We start from the raw sequence: 19,310 nt of genomic DNA on the forward strand, positions 1-19,310 counted from the left end.
ATGCTTCCTCTGAGACACATCAAGCCCACCAACCTTATCTTTTCGAGTTGCTGCTCATGTTGCATCACAAGGCAGTGTAACATACTCGGAGGAAACCGTTATCTGCCTTCTTCCTCACAGAGCTCACAGACACCTGTGATCACACTAGTGTCACTGTGATTAACGGGGGAGAGAGAGTATGCCATCCTCTCACCCAGAGAGCACAGCCAATTTTGCACACTTGGACTTCCGGCCAGGGATGGCTGTTGCATCTTTGGGATGGCTGTGGAAATGTTAGGATTTCTGTTGCACCATTCAGGCACCCCACTTTAAGGAATGTAGCATCATATCACTAAACAGCTCTTAAAAAACTGGTTTTAAGTAAAACTGGCTAGACATGAGGCTGAACCTCTAGAGGCTGAAGACAAACACAGACATAGGCATGCACACGCACACACACACACACACACACACACAGACACACACGAAACCTACCATTTTAAATTGCTGATCTAAGAGCCTTGTGATATGAATATATGATAGGAAAAGTGTATGATATGATAGGAAAAGTGTATGTGTATGTGTGTATCTGTGTTTGTGAGTATGTATAAGATAAGTTTTATCATTCATATTAGCAGACATTGGTGAAAAAGTATTGTCTGGTGGAAAAGAACAGAAGAGATGAGACATTATTGCATGGCCTTTACTGAGGTTATTCTTAGCAACCTGTCTATATCTGTAAGCATGAACAGACACATTACGAGTATGCCATTACCAGTCACTTGAGCGATCTTCACATGCATGGCTCGCATGCTGAGATTTGCATAGATTATTGTGCACTCCTACACAGAAGACATGGTAAATAAACAAATATATGCATGAAATGTATTCAGATCAATCTAATAAGGTGAGGGAAGAATAAGAAAATAGTAATAAGATGTCACTCCTGCATTTCCATGGTGTGCGTTTTACGTTGTGGTTGTTTTTGGGTAATTACCCTATGTGCTGTTAAGAGTTATTTTGAATGTTGTATTATGTGTGTGACAATTTATGTTATGTTAGTAACAGCTGCATTTGAAGTGTGCTTAAAGATCATTTGTGCATTGCCTTTTTCGTTGGTCTTGTATGTAGGAGAAAATATCTCTGTAGCATAATCTTGCTTTTAACTTGCCTTGCCATTTCCGTAGACTAATAAAGCCTAGCCTAATAACTCATTTTCACATACTTGCAGGATACTGTAGATGCTGCACATCATGATTCTCTAAATATTTCGCTTTAGTAAACAGTAGTAACTAAGAAGTGAACTTATGGTTCACACTGTAGTCCACAATGGAGTGTTAGTGATTAGTAGATATATTATCCATTATGATAAAAAAAGGGGTGTTTGGTTGACACAGACACAAATGTTATTATCCATATGACAGTTCACACTTTCCCTCATGTAAAATAGCTATTTCAAACATGTTGAATGAATTCTCAATTGTACTACCATTTATAATGAACACTCATCCCTATTGATCTCTCTCTCAACTGGAAGTTATTCTTCTCAAGTTCTTCCAAAGGTCATATCAAAGCAATATTTCAGTCTTCCAATCAGGCTTGTGGAGATAAGGAGCTATCCAGCAGTGTAGCGGCAATAACAGGTCAGAGAGGAAGTGAGTCAGTCACATCTTTTAAAAATATGAAGCACTGACTCCATGCTGAGAGGACACCAGGTCCAATAATGGCCACTGCACTGACAAAGAGATGAGAGACATTTAGAAAAATGGTTTTCTTATCATTTTGATTAAAGAAATTGTATGAAGAACCATTACTATTTCCATAAATAAAGTTTAAAAAAAGAAGCTCAATTGCAAAAGTAGCAGTAATTTAATATTATCTCATGCTTTTGAAGCAGTGCTTTAAATTGGAATGGGGAAACACTACTTGTCACGTGTTGTATTTTATTTAAAGTGATTATTCTCCCGTGTGCAACAGGACATTTTAATGGAAGCATTTTGTCAAAGTTGCAGCGCTCATCTCTGCTATATTCTTCCCGGTTGTATGTAAATGTGTACCATTACATTTCTTGGAGGGAGTTTAGCATTCCTGTGCAATAAAATCTCATTTCAGCAGTGCTCATGGGCCTGCACACTGTGCCATAATTTCATTTTGATACAGGCACACATCAGGAGAGCTCTCATTGGCTGAATGGAAGTGTTGTTAAGGTGAAGATTGAAAAAAGGAAGGAGGTGGAGAAACAGTAAAAGGAATGAGAAGGAAATATAGGAGCGGATGAAAATAGGCATTGTAGATGCCGTGGTATCACAGGGACGACACTGTAGTTAGAGTTAAGTGCCTTGAACTCGGAGGGAAAAAGTAAAAAAAAAAAAACTGTTGAATATTCATGCTTTCTTTTCATACCACAGAATGAACAAGTGAACCTCCACTTGCACATTGAACATGCCAACCCAGTTCTTTACAATCCCTGTAGCTTTCAGGAAGTACTGTATCAGTGATATGGCGTACCTCTTAGCCATCCATCATAACCCTTGGGGATCTGGAGCTGTCACACTACTGACTGAATCTCAGCCTAGTGGAGCCTTCACATGTCCATCAGAACAGCCGGACCACAGAGACAGAAACACAGACAGAAAGAGAAGGTGAATTTAAATGCAGGAAAAAATCTCTGTCCCAGGAAAAGCTTCTCTTTCCCAAAATGGATTAAGTGTCCACATGGACGTGTTTATGTTCACTGAATCAGAACAGATCACAGTAGAAGATCAAAGTAATTAAGAGTAAATACTGAGTAAGAACAGAAGAAAAGACATTTGAGAAATGAAGGAAAGACTATTCACTCTTTCTTACATGATTAAAAATAATCTGAAAGTCTCATTTATGTAAGATCATAAGGGTTCCCTCAGGTAGCCTGTGGCCTGGAGGAAAATGGACTATGTTCAAAGAAAAGCAATGAGTGCAATCTGTGAGCACATTTCAATCTCCCTGCACGTGGCACACATCCCAGTGGGTCATTTTATTCTCCTGCTGTAATTACTGCAGATGGAATATCAACAGAATGAAATCAAATTATTGCCCTTTTAAGAATGAAGTTTAGAAGTTGTTATATATGTACATCGTTTTTTCTGTATCTTCATGTAGACACTTTTTTGTGGTATTTTTCTGAATATGTTCCTCCTTCATTCCATTTTTTTGATTTTATCCTATGTTCCAGGTACAATGTGGACACACGAAGTTCAAACATCTCAAAACATGTAAGCTCATTTCTTCTTGCTTTGTTATTTACGTTTGGATCGATATCTATCTTTTTTGAGTTTAGCAAAACAACAAGGTGTAAACATTGTTCTGTCTGACAGCGGACCTGCTTGTGATTTATTTTTCTGTCCCAGATATTTATTTGACATCCTTCTCTCTTTTGATCTTTTCTTGCCTTTCGTGGATGAGCAGAAAGTGAGTAGTCCTACAAAAACAGCTACACTGGTGTATGAGCTTAATCAAAGCAAGAGTACAGAAATAAAATGACACTCCTGGGATTTCCATTTCTGAACATAGAGTTAATTAGCCTAAGATATTCATTAAAGCTCTCATCTGAAATGCTGAAAATCTCAGCCAAGTAAATATGAACAGGGCTGAAATTATTAGTGTGTAGGGCATAAGTGGTGAAAGCTGTGTTGAAATAACTTTCATGGCCTAATATAGCTAATCCTGCCATATTAGAGCAGGAACTCCTGTGCTAAATTAACTTTTACAGTGTTTATTTGTGTATAGGTGCATTTATATAAACACTACAGGTGTTAATACAACACTTTATTACACAGTGCCCCATTAATGCATAACAGTTGCACTATTACTGTCTTCCTTCAAGCATGTTGAGCTGCTTTGGTACTGCTGCAATTTAATCAATACTGTAGCAATCTCAAGATAGAGGTCTTGTATTAGTTATATTATATGCCTGGAAAGTTGAGTTATAATCTTAAACATGATCATATTCAGTAAGGTATAAAACATAGCAGGGCATGCTATTATAGGAAAATAATCAACAACGGAATGTGTGATGTGTCTCGACATGATGAGGCGTTAATATTACCAACCTAAAGTTGATTATTTTCCAGTGACAGCACGTTACAGAAGTATTTTAGTCCCTTACACCATAGCAATTTGCCAACAATTATAATGTTTAAATAATAAATGATATCTTTTTGATATGATATCTTGATATCTTTTTTTTAACCGTTTATAGTTATGGAGCCATCACTTCTAACAGCTATAAACAGCTATAAACTGTTCCCTCATTTTATCTCTCTTGAAGTTAATAATACAAAACCATTACAGATGTTACAGAGAAACTAGAAAGCTCAAAGTTCTCTGTCCTGAAGACTTTCCTGTGGTAGAAAACTTACTGACTGTTACAAAGTGATGACACATGAGCCTCTTTCCATAAATGTTAAATAAACATCTCCCTGTGAATAAGCTGTTACTATAGAAATGATAACATATTAGAAGGAGTGCATTAATATAAACTGTGACCTACAGCTGGCACTATAGTCAGAGTCCTGCTGTTATAGAAAAATAATCAACATCTTCTAGCCAATCAGATTTGAGAATTCAAGAGCACTGTGGTATAAAAATGTTTCACTTACACTGTGGTATAAAGATGTTTCACTTAGATACTAATAATCTTATAGACATTATACAGACATGCACTGGAGGAAACCATATAGAATTTATGATGCAATACATTGAGAAACTGACTACATGTACTGTTGGGAGAATAGTACATTATTTTACTGGGTGAAATACAGTTTATATACAGTTTATCACGATGCAATTCTCTTGTGTTCCACCTTTTTAGCCTTTTCCTTGTTTTGCTTCTTCATATACAATACTGTGCAAAAGTTTTAGGCACCCCAATGTTTTTAAATACAGATTTTGTTGTAGATATTTATTGCATTATTGAGTCAGTAAAAAAACATTTTAATGTTACAAAAAATTAATGTTACAGAAAAATTCTGTATGTCAGTGAAGACAGTAACATATTACATAATACACCACTTTTCAGACAAAATACATAATGAAGTCTCTCGGGGATTATCTGCAGAAACAGAAGCTAATGTGACAGCCAGAGTCTCCAGAAGAACTGTGGCAGATTTTCTCTGAGATACTCAGAAAAACCTAACAGCTAATTTCCTTTAAAAAAAAAAAAAAAAAACTGATGCATTTTTAAAAAGCAAAGGGTTGTCACACCAAATATTGACTTTCTTTAGTTTACTGCTATTACTGTTTACTGCTCTTTAGGTTCTTTTTATGTAGAAATGTTTCATTTTCATTATTTTTGAAGGCATCTTTGCTTTGAAGAATTTCTTTGCATTTGCCTAAGACTTTTGCATAGTACTGTATGCTCTGTATGCTAAAAGTGCTGTACACCCAGTTAATATGTCCCTCTGGTTTTAGGATTTCCTGGGTCAGACATTTTGCACACTTGGAGAGATTATTGGCTCGACAGGCAGTCGCATGGAGAGAACGCTATCGTGAGTCCAGTCTTTTTGATTCATTATATTCATTAACCCTGAATTTGTAAGGCACATCCTTAAAATTAAATTCAGTATGAACATAATTTGGTTAAGTCATTGTGGATCAGCAGTTATTCCATGAGTCAGTTCTTACATTTGTTTTAAAACCTTGGGACTTGTATACCTCATAACAGCTATACTTCTTTTATACTTTATTTATTCTCAGTATGTCTACACAAACCTACGACCTCTACTATATTTGAGTCCTTTAGGTATGCTTTCACATATGAAATACTGTGGCATAAACATGTATAATATAACATTTTAGTGTTTCATAATATGCAAAATGTTACAGCCATAGCTGGTGAGATATTTTTCTCATGTTACCCTTGCTTACTAGCAAAATGCTTCAGTTATTTCTACTGGTTAAACATTTCGAAATGCTGCTTCTCTGATCCAGTATGTCAGACCCATGTCTTCCAGATTTGTTTAGATGGGTTTTACATAAGATTTATGAAGTGGACATGCAGGCTCTCTTGGAGATTTTTTTCTAGGATGTCAGACACAGAGTAATTGTTCTTTGTATATGCTTGATGAAAGTTTATAGTATTTGTGTTTATTTAAATGCAGACATTCAGGCATTTTGCTGGGAATGGACCTTCATGTTTGTGCACTATATCTGAGCCTGTAATGAAATCTCCCATGAAACTGCTGCTCACTCTGGCTCTTTTCTCTCCCATTTTCCTGTGTCTTTAATGTTAGTCAGCACAGATTACATGTACCTCCCTAAAAAAAGAAAATTGATAGAGGTACATTGTCTGTACACAGGACTCCAGTCTTTAGCTAAAGAATTGTGAAAAATCAAGACGGCAAAGTGAAATATCTTAAAATGTTAAAACTGCAGTTTGTCTTCATGCTCTCTTTATCTTTAATGATGGCAATGCTAGTGTTAATGGGAAATAAACAGTTACTGTCTAATATTAATCTGTGGGTAACATTGTAATTGTTACAAATTTAAGATCATATTGGCTGTGTGTATAATTGAGAAAGATATTTGGAACTCAGGTGACTGGATCAGATCCCAAAGAGATCAACTTGTTGTCCTTTAACTGTAGGTCACCACACCAGAGACCAAACACTGTTGACCCTTCTGCGTTCACTGTGCAGTTAATAAGCAGTTTCCTCATTAAGCATATTGCAGTTGGAATTAATTAATATTCATTCAGAGGGATTTGATTTAGTAGTGAACTTTTCAGAGTATTTAACAACAATGCCTGGGTATTAATAGGATTTTTAATATAGGTTGTATTTAATATTTTACTTGCTCTGCTGTTTGCTCTTTAGTATTTGTCAATAATTGATTAAGTTCAATTCTACTTTATTGAGTACCTACACTACTCGTCAGATCTCATAATTTACAAAATAATCACACACTCATTATTTGGGCTGTGTATCTGCTGTGTATCACATTATCATCATCTCACTGTTCTCACGTGCATGGGCTGAAAACCTTTTTCATTATTGATTATATTTTCCACTCTTGCTTATATCTCTGATATGAGATGCTAGACTACAAGTCTTTGAAAACAGATAAAAAACAAAGCCATCTATTTTCTATATATGGATGTGACAACTGAGAACCAGCAATGCTTGGTGACTCAAAGCTAGTCAGTGGTAGTGAACCAGTTGTCCAACTGCAGCTATGGTGGGAAGATTATATAATAAAATGACAAAAGAGACAGCTCTGTTTTTATTGCAGACAACCTGAGATTCAGACTATTTGTTGCAATTTCATGAGGCCCTGATTTACTAAATGTTTGCTTGTGTAAAACATGCACAAACCTGATAACACCTGCAGAAAATGTGCAAACTGATTTATTAACAGTGTCTATAGAGGATTTCTGCCTTAATGAATATGCACTTCTACGTAATCATACAAAACACTGGGTGGAATCGATGCAAACAGATTAATTTAGTAACCATTATGTGATTTACTAAACCTGAAAATCCATTTGGTAATGGCTATTGTATGCACAATAACTGAAAAGCAGCATTTACAAGGTTTTATTAATCAGATGGTTTATCATGTTCATGCCTCAGTATCTCAAAATGATGTAATATTACCCCTAATTGTTAGTTTCATATTAGAGCTATTTCATGCATGTTCGAATCTCATATGCCAAAAGCATTTAAATACAGGCTATGAAAAGGTTTTCCACTCATGTGCTTTATCAACAGAGCATACACTCTTCTATTTTGGGTTCTTATTATATTTTGAATAATATTTCAGCACATCTCACAGCCTTTAATTGCCATTATACTGGACATGAATTTATGCATGTGTGACATCTTTTTTCTTCCAGCCAGGGCCAGATTTACACTGGGGGCTCAGTGCAAAAAAAAAAAAAAAAAAAAAATGATTTGAAGTGTGCACTTAAATTGTATTCCACTTTATTTGTGGTCAGTTGCAGCTCCGATTATTAGAGGGATAGTCTTATAGTCTCTCTCTCTCTCTCTCTCTCTCTCTCTCTCTCTCTCTCCACCTCTACTTCTCTTACACGCATTCAAAAATACATGAAATACTCCACTGACTTGATGGGCATGTTTCTATGGTAACTAAGAACATCTCCATCTCTGGTGTAGTTTAAGTTGAGTGAATTCTTTCGTCATCCTTTTTACGAATTCTCTTTTTTTTTTCCTTGCGTTACTATATCTTTTGTTCCCAACAATAGATCAGGGGGTTATAGAGAAAAAGTGCAGAGTACAGCTGTATTAGTGTTGAGCTCTCTTACTAGTGTCAGTCATTCTCACTCTAACACAGAGAGACTGATGTACTGCTTATGCATTCAGGTCTCTGAAGAGTACATGATTATGTACAGTAGAACAAAACATCATCTGTGACTATTTGATGCCTGTTATGAATTCTAATATTGTTTTGAATTCTCATTAAAATTTAAAGGTTTTATCATTGGCAGGATTGCTTTATTTTTTTCAGAATATTGCAAAGCAACAATAAGGTGACATAGCAAACGTATAACAAACACACACACACACACATACACACTATGTTCCCGGAAGAGCTGGAAAATACTAAAAAAACAACAAACCTGCTGAAAAAAGGTAATTTTTCATTCACAAGATACGATATAACAAACAGCAGATTGCAGAATATAACTTTATTCAACTCCTGAACTCCTACATTTCCAAAAACTCAGATGTGTCACTCAAGTTCATACTTGAACGATGACAAACAATGATGTTTTTCCCGAAACAGGGAACTGTTTTTTCATAGTTGCCAACAATATTATAATATTTTATTGGAATTACATTAGTACTTTTGTTTCTTACATTCAAGAAAGAACAGAAAATCTTGCTATCAGACTCTACTAGGAAGCTGGGACACAGTGCTGCAGCAAGTCTGGGGTTCTTTAAGTGGCATTTTGTTATTATTATGATATTTTTGAAAGATTTTCATTTAGTAATGATCGAGAATTTTAAGAATGACAAAAACATGCACAATGAACATACAAGTTAATATTGGAGATATGTTGCCTTGTACACAGCACACGGTCTGTGTTGGCTCTATAAGTAAAAGCATATCTCTCTTGTGAATTTTGGGATAGTTTGTGTAGAATTATGGTAATAATATAGATTTATTTTTATATATTTAGGTATAAGTTTTTAATTTTGGAGCTCAGTAAGCCAATGTTAGATCAGGCTACTGACCAAACTGCTGACAATAGAATAAAACAAACAAACAAAAACAATCAATAATGCACCTCCTGTGTCTGTTTATGCCAGATAATGTAATCATATTATGTGGCCTCCCTAAAATATACAGTATACAAACACACAAATTGTACACAACATGTATACATTTTAGAACATTTATTTCCCTGCGCTTCTGTGTATCTGGTTGTAATGTATGTCAATCTCCCTCTACTTGTGGCACTTTCAGCAGTTCTGTTTCATGGCTGTCTTGTGCGTAGTGTATCTTATGTCAGCCAAGCTTATGTTTTTCATCACACCTCCCTATGCAGAACATTGGATTTACATGGGTGATTGTGCAGGATTGTAGCCATCCTTTTTCATTTACACTGTATTTGGGTGAATTTGAAATTACATACACTATATGGCCAAAAGTTTGTGGACATCTGACCAATCACACCCAAATGTGCTTTTTGAACATCCCATTCCGGATTTAGTCCCACTTTGCTGTTATAATAACCTCCAATCTTCTGGGAAGGCTTTCCACTAGATTTTGGAGTGTGGAGATCTGTGCTTATTCAGCCATTAGTGGGGCGCAATCAGCATTCCAGTTCATCCCAACAGTGTTCAGTGAAGTTGAGGTCAGGGCTCTGTGCAGGCCACTCAAGTTCGTCTGCACAAACCTTGGCAAACCATGTTTTTATTGACCCACTTTGTGCACAGCGAGCCCTTTAGTTCCAGTGAAGGGAAACTGTAACGCTACAGCATACAGAGACATCCTGTACAACTGTGTTTCCAAGTTTGTGGCAACAGTTTGGGGAAGCACCACATATGAGTGTGATGGTCAGGTGTCCACATACTTTTGAACATATAGTGTAGTATATCTAAATGATTTATTGTGATGTCAGAATTCTGATACACTCTATTTGTTTTCTGAACAGTAATATAAGGCAGATTCAATTTTACTTACATGCATACACTATTACACACATATATGCTCTGCTCACTATTATGTGATTTTTCTGTGTACTGTTTCTGTTTCTGTGTATTTTTCTGTTTACTGTGTATCAATACACATGTTTAAGAGTCCCCCTAATACAGGCTGAAAATATTCAGTATTCATGGAGGAATTATTGAACCTCATAGGTCTACGGTACTGAGACCAAACAGAAAATGAGAAATCTAGATTTGACAGAATTAGGTCTGACCTCGGCAGCAGCAATTACAGTATTCATATATGATTCAACACATTTATGATGCACACACATGCATATGCACACACACACACACTCACACACTCTTTCTCTCTCTCTTTCTCTCTCTGTCCTACACGTCAAACCCTTTTTCATTATTTAACAGGTAGCAGCTCCTGACCTACATAAAATGAAAACATTTTTTTTACTTTTTTTAATTTATTTTCATCTCCGCTTGAAGTTTAATGACATCAGCATAAAGAATCTCTCTCTCCCTCCTAAAAGATTAGAAATTCACAATGTTTTGCATGAAAATCCAGTTGCACCTTCTTTAACTGAAGTCCAGAAGCAGGAGCTGGACATGCAGGATGAATTCGGAGCACCTCTCCGCTTACAGAGTAGCTTTCCTTTCCAAACAGCAAACACTATTCCTGTCTTACATTAACCCTGATAATACTAAACCACCTATTACTGATCTAGTTTGCACATTTTGTGTGTCTTTTTATCTCAGTCACAGTTGCCCAATCCCAGTCCCAAAGCCCAGCATGGTTTGTTTGTGCCCTGAATGGTGCTCAATGTGTTGTGTCTCATAGGCAAGTCGTAAGTGACTGATGAAATATTAAAAGGCCATATGTAGCCATGCTTGATGTGCCTCTGTGGAGTTTGACTGATACTGTAGTAACTGGCACAGTGTCAGATGTTTGATCTAACTCCAAAGTCAGAGAGTGAAAGAGATTGAGAAAGACTTTCCACCAGACATGAACACTGTCTAAGCATGTTTCACGTTTCCTTTTATACTGTTCTTTCTTTAATTTTGATTAGACCACTAAATGAACCAGAGTAGTCAGAGTTTCCGCTGGGTTTAAATACACTCCTAGGAAATAATTTTTGTCAAATGTTACTAGAATAGTCTGAAATCAGCAGTTTGTTAAATCGGAGACTTTCTATACCTTATTTCTTTTCCGATTATGCAGTTCTTTTGGTCTCTCTCTGTCTTATTTCAGGATATTCCTGTGCGTTGCCATGGAGAGGACACTTTAGGATCTGTGTGTGTGTGTTTGTATGTGATTTCGTTTAGATTTGTTTGCATATGTATGTAGGAGCCTTTGGTTGCTTTTCTGCTCTGTGAGCTATATTGTGTTCAGAGGAGTAACACACCTAACACCTTTTGCAAGACTATGACAAGAGAGAACAAAGGAGTTAACTGATTTCATGCCGGGAAACTTTTTGAGAGTAGCTTCTGATGACACTGAACTGGGTGTGGCATCCTCTTTCCAATGTGGACTTTTTAGACTGTTTGCAACCTAAATGGAATATATGGAAAATTAAACACTGATTTCACATTATATGTACCATAATTATCTCTCTTAGAATAAACATACACACTCTCCCCTGTTTAATTTGCTTTGATTGGTTAGCTTTTGCACTCTAAATTACACCAATCTATTCATAGGAATTAGATTCAGACCAGAGATGATCATTGCATATTGCTGAATGAATTAAGTTAAATTAAAACTGCTATTTATAAAGGGACCTGTCTAAGCTGCCACAGAGACTTATTGATATGTATGAGCCAGAACGGCCAGTGAAATTAGATATTTAGAGGTGCCACTGAACCTCTCACTCATTTACACACGCAAACACACACACACACGCGCCACACACACCAGACAAATTAATGATTTTTTCCCCTCCATTTTCTCCATTTTTCCCACCCACTAGCCAGCTCTCTCCGATCGCACAACAGCTACCAACTATGGAGTGTGAAAGCTAACATGTGCTACCTCTGAAACATGTAAAGCAAGCCAACTCTATCTTTTCAAACTGCTCCTCATGCTGCATCACAAGGCAGTGTAACACACTTGGAAGAAAAGCACTATCTGCCCTCTTCCACATAACATGAACTCACAGATGCCCATGATTGGCTAGTGTTGCAGTGATTGACACGGGAGAGGAATGGGCAGTTCAAAGCAATTTAAAGAGTAAATTTAAAGTGCCAACTTGTTCTGAATTGACTTTTCACTACCTTTTTACTTCATCAGCAAAAACTCCAACTAGATGACTATGAAGATTCTTAAATTAGTTATTAGCATGATTTCTGGTATTTTTGGTCTAATTCTGGTTTAGCTATATTTTCACAGTTAGGTAGTTTTCCAGTTACCTAGTCATCCTGCCAGTTTAGCTTGTGTCAGCTACGTGTGTATGTTAGCCACCACTGAACATTGCAGTGAAGTGACTGATGTGCGCTAAAGTGTATAAAAGTTCAGTCTACAACTTCACTATTTCAGCAGAAGTCAGCCATTTAAATACACACAAGTCATGGAAATGCATTTCTTAAATCACTGAATCATTTACTAAATTAGGATAGGGACCTACTAGTTATGTGTCCTCAATGCTGAAGCAGGTCAACTAACATTAATACCAAAAAAATGTTTACATGTAACTTATTTGCAGCACCTTCTATATGTTGAATATCAGACTTTCACTCAAATGCTCTGTATGTCACGTTCTGCATTAACGTGTTTTAACCAAGCTTCCCTCTACCACTATGTTATTTAAATAAGATTAATACGTAATAAATAATTGCCCCCCCCCCCCCCCTTTTTTTTTTAGATATGTTAAGCGTAGCCCACATCATGCATAAAATTTGTGCTTTTCACGACATATGATTACACTTACCAGGCTCATGAAATCTACTTCTGCAACTTCTCTGCAAAGACAGTCAGGTTGTACCATGTTGCCAAATGTATTTTCAAAATATGGATAGTTGTACCCTGTAAATTCTTTAGGCTACTGAGAACACAGAGAGTTTCTGTATTTAGAAAATAGCCTCATTACTTTACTGCTATAACACACATCGTATGCTTGTGCCTGAGTGTTGATATTCAGTGCATAGAAGGTGCTGCAGATAGGTTGTATGCGAACGCTTTTTTATGTGAAACTGGGTTGAACATTAGCATGGTTTTGAAGAATATGCAGTGCATGGAATATAGGAGAATGGCTCTCATCATTTCAGCCCTGTATACCTGGCAAATCTGGAGTTATTTTGTCTTTGCTCAAATGACTAATAGAGCCGCTGTTCAAAGAACAAGTTAATTCTCAAAATGGATATTGAATTTAGTATATTGAGCTTATCTTTAGTACTATACTTTATTGTTTGGTACAAAGAAACTGGTAGTCTGGTTTTTTTTTTGTTGTTCACTTTGTAAAATTTTGTAAAAGAAATGCTTTTAATAAAACATCCTACCATTTTTTATACCCAGGTATTTTTCATCAAAGCATAAATAATATCAAATACTTTAAAACTTCTACTTGAAGTGATATTCTCCTGGATTACTTAAGCTTTTACTTTTGCTATTTCCCAGGGAGTTTTTATTTAAATATGACTATTGGGAACTTTATACAACACTGGAGAGAATGTCCTTGGATGGTTCATCATGAAATGCAAAGCACTAATAGGCTATTTTTAAGATCTTTTTAAAAATTATTTTTATACTTTTATTTTATTGTAGCGTATTACCATTGACAAGAATTTTGATACATACTTTGCTTGAACTAAAAACCTGTCTACCAGAAACTCTAACATAATAGAAATCACAGAAGTCACTTTGTAAGAGCCGTATGTTATTTGTTTCTTATATAGGAATAAATAATTGTGTGTGTTAAGCAATTGTAAAGTAATTATAAAAGTAAACAATTTAACATGTGTATTATATTTCGTATTGACAATGATGTCATTTCCGGCAAGGACCGTTAGTTTTTTTGATGCAATATTGGAGCGAGACAGTTTTTTGACCGTGTAACATTTTTCCAGTTAATTTTATTATTAAACTTTAACTAAAGAAAGTTACTGGACTACGGAATGTTATTCGAGTTCAAATCACGCTCACACATGAAGAAGAAGCAAGAAAGATGAGAATTTAAATGGATTGCTATCACACACTTCTTGAAATAACAGTTAATAACTTTGTTGAAATAACTTGTCAATAACAAGTAAAATATATTACTGTAACAAATTGAAAATCCAACATTCTGATAAAAGTTTTAGGACGAGACAGACCTGAGGGAGTTTCTATGTTCTTTGTACAGTGAAACTAAATACTTGTCTGTGGTATCACACATATGCTACAGACAGAGTAGATAAAGATTAGTCAGAAAAACACTATTCTTTTAAAAACCAAAGGTCCTGGTTGTAATTCTAGTCAGGAACTGCTTATGACCCAAAGCATACCACCTGTATAATATAGTAGAATTGGGCATGTGGGTAGCAGCAGTTCTGGCTCTCCTCTTCCTTGCTTCTGTACTGGGCAGGGCACAGTGTTCCACTCTGTTGCAATGCTGTGCAATAAATGAATTTAAATTTATTTAAAAAAGACAACAGTCCCCTCTGTCACTGTTTTATATATATACTATACATTTTTTTAAAAATTGCTTTTTATACAAGAATATTTTCTTTAATTCAGTTTTTGATCTGTTTAAACTTTTGTTTTCAAACTAATTGTGTGATAAATGATTTGTGAGTCAAACCTTTTGGGAAAATATTCACTTAGTGCATTAAGTTTACAATGCTGTATCGTATATAAACTCTCAATGTATTTATTCCTTTTAAAAGTCATTGATAGTGACATTAATTAATGCACATTAAGGTTTTGCATTGGATGCATGTCAGTAGGTCTAATTAGCCTACAAAATATGATGAGAGTTAAGCACAAGCATGCAGGAAAGAAATATATTTAATGCATAGAAATAACAAGCAATACCCCAAACTTGCCTCAAGGTTTAACTTTAATTATACATTTTCTATTGTATTAACCTGTTTTGCATTAAGCTTTGTGTATTGACCTGTGCAATTTGTTATATGTTTTGTTATAATTTATATAAGTTATATTTGTAATAACTTTTGAATCAGCCATAGTATTGAGGAAGCGTGGTATTTGTGGTATTTTATTTATTTAACAAAGAGTGGGTTGTGGAATTAAGGTATGTAATTGCTCACATGTAACTACAATTATTTCCACATTTAATAAATTGTAACTACATTTTATTCATGCATTGATACATCATAGTCACTCTGGTTCTGGCACTGGACTAAGGTCGCTGGAATTGTTAGTTGTTGTCAACATTTTCTGCTAATGTTCTGGTATTCACTTAGTCTTCTCTCGTTTTTTTTTTTTCTATCAGTCACCAACAGAGAGAGAGTTCAGCTAGCAAAGAGAGACCTGTTTGACAGGCATATTGAGCATGAATTTCCCACTGTGAGGTGTTTGATCTTTGTCCAAATAGATAATTAGCTTGAAAAGCCTTCACTTGCCACCCACAGATGTCCTCCATTTTTGTGTTCACCCTCTCTCTCTCTCTCTCTCTCTCTCTCTCTTTTTCTTTTTTTCTCTTTCTCTCTTTCTCTGTCTTAAACTCATGACCCAATATTTTGGGAAAAAATGTATAATTTCTGTGCTACACATGGAATTGCACACATCAGCATTCAGACCTCAGGCATGACTATTCACTTACCTTGGACAGTTGCACATGATATGCATGCATGGGGTGGAGTTTTCTGTGTTGTTTTTTTTTTAGTTATGTGCGTTTCTGACCTTGCATGGTATTGGCTTGAGTGAGGATGTAACAAAGAAGCGTAGACAAACAGAAGAGGCTTAGGCTATATTTTATTAAAGCATTTATCAAGATAAATATTGACATAACATTTGATCACTGACTTGATCACTCAGAATAGGACCACATATGTTTAAATGAAGCAGCACTACCAATGGCTTGAGCATGTTGGATATTTGTCATTAATCATCAACCACTCAGAATAATACCCAGAAAAAATATTTCTTCAGTGTTCTTTAAAGGTTCTTTGGATAATTAAATTCTTAAATTCCTAAAAGAGTTCTACCTGGGATTTATTTGATTTCACTATTTTGCGTAGACAACAGTGAATGTAGCTTCAATACACACACATACATAGTGGTAAGGTTCACGTGTGTGTGTGTGTGTGTGTGTGTTTGTGTGTTTGTGTGTGTGATGGCAGCACTGCTCTGTATCCTGTTGTGAGTTTATCATTCAGGCTGGTGCTAATTTTAGCTCTCTCTGCATCCCAGGTTATCAATATATTTCTTGGAGAAACACGAACTATCAGCATGTTGCTAAACCTCAGTGTTAAATTAGTTCTATATTAAATAGGAATTTTGTCAAATATGGAAGCACATTCCAAACAGATGCCTAGTGTGGGCACCAGAACTGCCACAAATCTATCAAGCATTCTTTTTTCTATCTAAATAAAAAACAACAGGAAAACATCACTGAAGTGTCTGTGATATTATATTCAACTACTTACAATTAATTGTAGCTCAAAAGCATGTAGGTAAATGTGTCAAGCCTAGGGCTAATCTGTGGATGGAAAGTGGGAACTTAGTTATTATTGTACTTTATTGCGTCTGCCTTAGGGTTATATTAGTTTGACAGTATATACAGACCAACGTTCCAGTGTTGTAATCAAACAAACTAACACAAAATAGCACAGCTCAAAAATGCAGTCTGTGAAAAGGCAAGACTTCACAGTGTTCTGTTAGAGAACTGTAGTGAATAAGCAGTAGGTACATAAGAAATTAATTATGGACCACAAGTGTCAATTACAATTACAATTACTGACCGTGCCCCATCAGCTCTGTTCTACACTGTTTATCAGTTGACCAGAGAGCATTTGGGTAGTCAACCATTCTCAACATAGCAGTAGCACTGACATAGTAGTGTCATGTTAGTGTATGTTTTCAAGTATGCATTGCATATGGTGCAGCAGTGTTGCTGAGATTTTAAAACACCTCAGTACCACTGCTAGTTTGGGAACAGCGAAAGCCTACTAGCCAAAAATATCCATCCAAAAGCAATTCTGTGGTCAGAAGCTGACACTGATGTAGGGCTCGAGATGAACACAAACTGAGCATGGAAAATGTGGGCTGTAGTGTCTAACTACACACCTACAAGGTGGACTAACAAGGAAGAAGTGTCTAATAAAGTGACCAGTAAGTGTACATAGTGTTTAAAACCCACTGTATGCCTGCTGTACCTGATGTAAGAGTGTAACACCCACACACATTTCAGTGTCACTGCTGTGCTGAGAATGATCCAGCACCCAAATAATATCTGGTCATCAGTGTTGGTCCTATGGCATTTTTTTTCATTGAGGGACAGGGTAGAGGGTGTTTGAGATACAGTTCATAGCAGAAGATGCTAACAAGGCCAAGGTCAAGAGCTTCAGACAATGTTCACATCAGACATCTGAATATGGAAAAATGTGATTTTAGTGATTTTAGTTTAATGGCCTGGTTGTTTAGTGCCAATCAGGATGCTGCTGATGTCCTGGCATTTTCATGCACAACAGTCTCAAGAATTTACACAGAAAGGTGTCAAAAACATCCAGGGAGTGACAGTTCTGTGGGTAGAAATGCCTTGTTGATGAAAGAGGTCAGGGGAGAATGGCCAGACTGATTTGAGCTGAAAGGAAGTCTACAGTAACTCAACTAACTACTCTTTACAACCGTGGTGAGCAGAAAAGCATTTCACACATTGAACCTTGAGGTGGATGGGTTACAACAGCAGAAGACCATATCAGGTTCCACTCCTATCAGCCAAGAACAGGAATCTAAGGCCACAGTGTGCACAGACTCGCTGAAACTGGACAGTTGAAGATTAGAAGATTAGAAAAACATCACATGGTCTGATGAATCTCTATTTCTGCTGCAAGAAGCAGATGGTAGGGTCTCAATTTGGCATAAACAGCATGAATCCATGGACCCAACCTGCCTTGGGTCAACAGGTCAGGTTGCTGTTGATGGTGTAATGGTGTGGGGAATGTTTTCTTGACACACATTGGGTCTCTTAATAGCAGTCAAGCATTGTTTGAATGACACAGCCTATTAGAGTATTGTTGTTGAATCTTTATGGCTTTTTATTTATAGTTAGTTACATCCATCATGATAATTCACCATGTCCCAAAAACACAAGTTGTCTGAAACTGGTTCCATGAATATGATCTTTGTGATGTAGCAGAGCAGGAGTTTTCCCAGCATGAATGTGTGGCTGACAAATCTGCAGCAGTTATGTGATGCAATTGTATTAACTGGGAGCAGAATCTTTACAGAATGTTTCCAACACGTTGGCACATCCACGCCATGAAGAAATGAGACTGTTTAGAGGGGAGTCCTATCCAGTAGTAGTATGGTGTTCCTAATAAAGTGGTCTGTCAGTGTATATGCTTAGTCCCTCCTGTTAGCTGAGGAGGAAGATGTGGGGGAGTGAATGTGGGCTGATGGGGGAGAGACAGAGAGGGGGAAATGGTTGTGCTAAGAGGATGATGCTGTCGAGAGCTATTTTGGTTTGATGGGATAATCAGGATGGATGGGTGGGCTGCTGACAAAAACCTGCTCTCATGAGACTTGTTCCACAGACAGAGAAGAAGAGAAAGAGATGTACATGGTGGGAAGAAGAGACCACAGAGGTCAGTACTATTGAGAATAAAAATAGAAAGTGACAAAGAGAAGGAACAGGGAGGAAAAAGAGTGTTAAAGGTAACAGGACTTTGAAAGCTAGACAGTTAAAAACAATAGAAGTGATAAGAAATATACAGTCATAGTGAGATGCACCACAGGATCATGGAAATTCACTTCCCAGTGCATGCACACACAGACTTTTACTAACTTATAATTATAGGTAATCTTTATTTTAATGTTGAGTGTTATTTCTTTTGCATTCTTTCAGCAATACTTTTTGCTGGCTTTGCACATATCTGAATCAGCTCTGTTTTATTTTTATAACACAGATATATGGCACTTTTTTCCTTTTCGCATCTTTGCACTTCATGGAGAAGAGCCAAACTGTACTGTATCTGTTAAGTAATTACTTGTGTATATCATGCTCAAACACA

The 19,310-nt window shown here is 36.4% G+C and overlaps 1 protein-coding gene across 1 annotated transcript in view; it reads left to right on the forward strand.

Moving 5' to 3' along the window:
• LOC113533199 (copine-9) overlaps positions 1-19,310 on the forward strand; it is an 89,380-nt gene that overhangs the window by 30,482 nt on the left and 39,588 nt on the right. Inside the window, exons 5-7 of the mRNA XM_026925269.3 lie at positions 3,191-3,230; positions 3,424-3,426; positions 5,428-5,504. Coding sequence (XP_026781070.1) covers positions 3,191-3,230; positions 3,424-3,426; positions 5,428-5,504 — 120 coding nt within the window. The remainder of the gene's footprint in view (positions 1-3,190; positions 3,231-3,423; positions 3,427-5,427; positions 5,505-19,310) is intronic.

Source organism: Pangasianodon hypophthalmus, chromosome 2, assembly GCF_027358585.1.
Source record: "Pangasianodon hypophthalmus isolate fPanHyp1 chromosome 2, fPanHyp1.pri, whole genome shotgun sequence".
In the NCBI taxonomy this organism is placed as follows: domain Eukaryota; kingdom Metazoa; phylum Chordata; class Actinopteri; order Siluriformes; family Pangasiidae; genus Pangasianodon; species Pangasianodon hypophthalmus.